General features: G+C 54.9%; 2 protein-coding genes across 2 annotated transcripts in view; both read left to right on the forward strand.

Moving 5' to 3' along the window:
* LOC103614982 (protocadherin gamma-A9-like) overlaps positions 1-3,456 on the forward strand; it is a 107,870-nt gene that overhangs the window by 67,364 nt on the left and 37,050 nt on the right. The gene's annotated exons all lie outside the window — the stretch shown is intronic.
* Positions 2,813-3,456, forward strand: part of LOC103614987 (protocadherin Fat 4-like) — a 15,993-nt gene continuing 15,349 nt past the window's right edge. Inside the window, exon 1 of the mRNA XM_017733395.1 lies at positions 2,813-2,861. Coding sequence (XP_017588884.1) covers positions 2,813-2,861 — 49 coding nt within the window. The remainder of the gene's footprint in view (positions 2,862-3,456) is intronic.

The raw sequence follows: 3,456 nt of genomic DNA on the forward strand, positions 1-3,456 counted from the left end.
GCGGGTGGTGGCGGTGGTGAGGGCCCCGGGCCAGCCGGCGCTGTCGGCCACGGCCACGCTGCACGTGGTGCTGGCCGAGAGCTTGCAGGAGGCGCTGCCGGAGGTCAGCGACAGAGACGTTGTGTCCGAGCTGACGTCTGATCTGAACCTCATTCTTGTTGTGTCGCTCTCCGTCGTGTCCTTGTTATTCGTTTCCACGGTCATTTTTGTTTTTCTCTTTAAATGGCGACGGTCCAAGAGCCCTCCCATTTTTATAACTTCTGATAAGGAACTCTATTCCACCCTGGGCTCAAAAGCACCGTACAACTACTGCAGCAGCACGCTGCCCTTGCCCTATTCTTACGAGGTGTGTTTAGCCTCCGAGTCGGGGCAGAAAGACTTCACGTTCCTGAGACCAGGGACGGCAGCCTTGTCTGCCCGTCTCCTGTCCGGTGACCCAGGCTCAGGCACTCATTCTGGGAAGGACCCTCCTAGCCCCGGGAGCTCGGCACAGGTGAGCTTCTGTCCTACGGTCCCTCTCTGTGGGTTTTTGTGAATCTTTTTTTCCTCTGTTCTGCTGTCGGTGATCAGCGGGCAACCGGCAACGCCCCGGCGCACTGCTCAATAGCTCAGGGGTGTGGGGGTGTGACTGAGTGTGTATGTGAGATCTTGGCTCATCCTTTTGACCTGCCAACTCTTATCCGCAAATTGCTGATTTCCCCCGAGGAGCGACGCAATATTGTCAGTACTTCTGTCTGTCCTGGAGAAGGACAGACAGGTGCGAGTTTTACCGAACCGGAGTGATGAGGTGGACTCGGGGTGGAGCGGGAAAAAAAGTGTGGTGGAGTTGGAAGCTGAGACAACCCTTTCGCCTTGGGCTAGTGACCTCTAATTTTCTCAGCCACATTTGGGAGCTTTCGTGTGATAACGATGTGTGATCAGTCCTGGCGTGTTTACTCAGTGGGGACAGCCACGCTGTAGCTCTCTCCCTTTTTGGCAAGCTCAGTTCTTGCGTGCTCTGAACCCCTTTAACATAAAGTGTTGTGTACACCCGTAATTTAACTTTCCCCCTTCGTTTGTAGAGCCGGATCTAGTGCTTCAGTGTAGCTCCAAGCCTGGAGTCCAGCTGAAGGAGCTTTTTGTTCCCTCCTGACGCCGGCTTGTCTGGATCCTCAGCAGAGTCGGGAAAAATGCCGAAGTGAGCAGCTTGGGCTGGGATTTGGCTTGAACCCGTCCCCGAAGAAATTCGTGGTGCAGGGGAAGGCGTCTTCCCCTCAGCTGTCGTACTTTTCCACTCTTCTCCCTCCAAACGGCACTTTCAGGCGCTCTGAAGCATCGTCTGCAATATTCAGGCTTGTCGTCAAGGTGGAGGAGACATAATGTCTCCAGATTAATCGGAATATGGTAGATGGAAATGTTCTGTCTTTCCTGCTTTTCCTGAGGTCTCTTTTCTACTCATCTCTCCGCTGCTTGGCCATCCCGCTACTGCTGGCATTAAAGGGACAAGGCACTCTGGTACGGGTGGTGTGTGCACTCATAGGAAGGGAAATGACTTGAGAACTGCGGTACCCACGTTAGAGGAATTGTTCCGTATACTGCGTTTAGAAAAAACACGAAATGGGCAGTGATGGAAGAAAAGGATTCAGAACTTACAGTGGTTGGAAAAAGGATTTAGGATTTATTTCAAATAAAGTAAGTCTGAAGATTATTTCAAGATTTGTGTGGAAGAGAGCTGTGGATATTATTGGTTTTAGATTATATGTGAGGAAGAAAGATAATTGGGATTTGGTTGTCTGTGAGAAAAAGAGGTGCTTTGGGAACATTAGATGACTAACATTGTTTTTTATCAGTGTGAACCCTTTTATCACATTCTCTGGACAGACGATAAGAACGATAAATAGCGCTGATAATGATTATCTTTTGGCAACAATCAGGAGAAAAATAAATAGCTGAACATGTAGATAGGACAGATTGCGCCGACTCTTTTGATGTTGCCGAGTCTTCATGTAAGCGCAGAGATGCTGCGTCTCTGGGTGGATCCCATGTGCTCACGGCAGCTTTTAGGATTGTTTGGGGCGAGGACACGCAGACAGAGTCGAGATTCCGCTCGCTCTAGCGAACATCGTTGTCCAGCAGTGGTGCGGGTGGTTTGCAGCCCCTACACAACGAGCTCAGCCACCACAATTAGCGGGGCAACAAATAACCCGCCGCAAGTTTCCGAGCCAGTTCTGCAAGGCTTTGAGGACCTCCATAAGTGAATGAACGCGTGGGCGCTGGTTTACAGTCTGGTTTTTTCCCAGACTTCGCCATCCCTTCTTTACCAGTCTCGGCTGTGGGATGACACCTGGGCGCTGTGTCACAGCCCGGTTTTCACAGGGTTCCTGGCGCTCCCTTATCAAGCTTCCTCATCCCCTTTCCATTATCCCGTGACAGCCGAGCAGTTGTGGGGGTGACAGACGATGAACGCCGAAATTTCGGTCATTTAATCCTTATGCGTGCGTGAAAAGTGAGAAAACCCGATGTAACACGAGTCGTTGGTGACAGCACCAACAACCCAAAGGCAGGAAATGGCTGATTTTCGACCAGGCACTGCCGGTGCTGTGACCTGCCAGGCTGTTGCTGCGCGGCAACGGGATCCGTTCCCACCCCGGTGAACCTGCACCGCAGGTCGCAGAGCGTGATTTCCCTGAGTCTGGCTGATGGAAAAAAGTACCGGGGAGCACGCTGGGAGATGACGAGAGTAGGAGGGCGTATTAAACCGAGATTTATGCGGTTTGTAGAGGAAGATGCCTGCTGGGATAGTGGTGGCAGTGGGGATCCCGCAGGAGGGGCGATGCTCCTGGAAATGCTGCGGCGGGAGCCGCCCCGCGGCGAGACTCTGTGTTGCGGCCGGAGGAGCTGCTCATAACTCGGCAGCCCCAAATCAGTGTCGCTTTGCCGGCTACGCTGCTTTGGTGGCACACTGAGCGGCGACGTCGCGACGCCTTAAAAGGGGCTTCCTCCCAGGAAGGGGCTGGCCAAGCATTTGGGTGGGAGGACCGGCATCCTGAAGGTCCTGAGCGACACTGGGAGCTGGCGCGGTGGTGCCGGCTCTCCCTGCAACCCTGGGTACCCCTGATGACCCTCCCCACTCATCCTCCCACCCTCTCCACCTCCCCTTCTTACTCCCGCTGCCTCATTCCAACGAGGTGTTCCCGGGACACACACCCCAAACACCCCACGTCTCCGTATCGCCCCTTTTGGCGTCACTATTTCTGCCATCCTTTCCACCTTCCTGCCCGCACACGCAGTCCCTGTGCCCGATCTGCCGTGCCTCTGCCACGGCTCCCCCCGCCCGGCTGTTCTCACAGCGGGGTTTCTCGCAGGGCTCCGCTCTCCCGTCAGGTTCTGCCCGCTCGAGCCCCGCTGTCCTCGGGCCGAGGTCGCCGCGCTCCCTCCGGCGGGGGTCCCCGGCGCGGGGCGGGGGCGGCAGCGCGC

This window comes from Corvus brachyrhynchos, unplaced genomic scaffold, assembly GCF_000691975.1.
Source record: "Corvus brachyrhynchos isolate BGI_N302 unplaced genomic scaffold, ASM69197v1 scaffold545, whole genome shotgun sequence".
Taxonomy (NCBI): Eukaryota; Metazoa; Chordata; class Aves; order Passeriformes; family Corvidae; genus Corvus; species Corvus brachyrhynchos.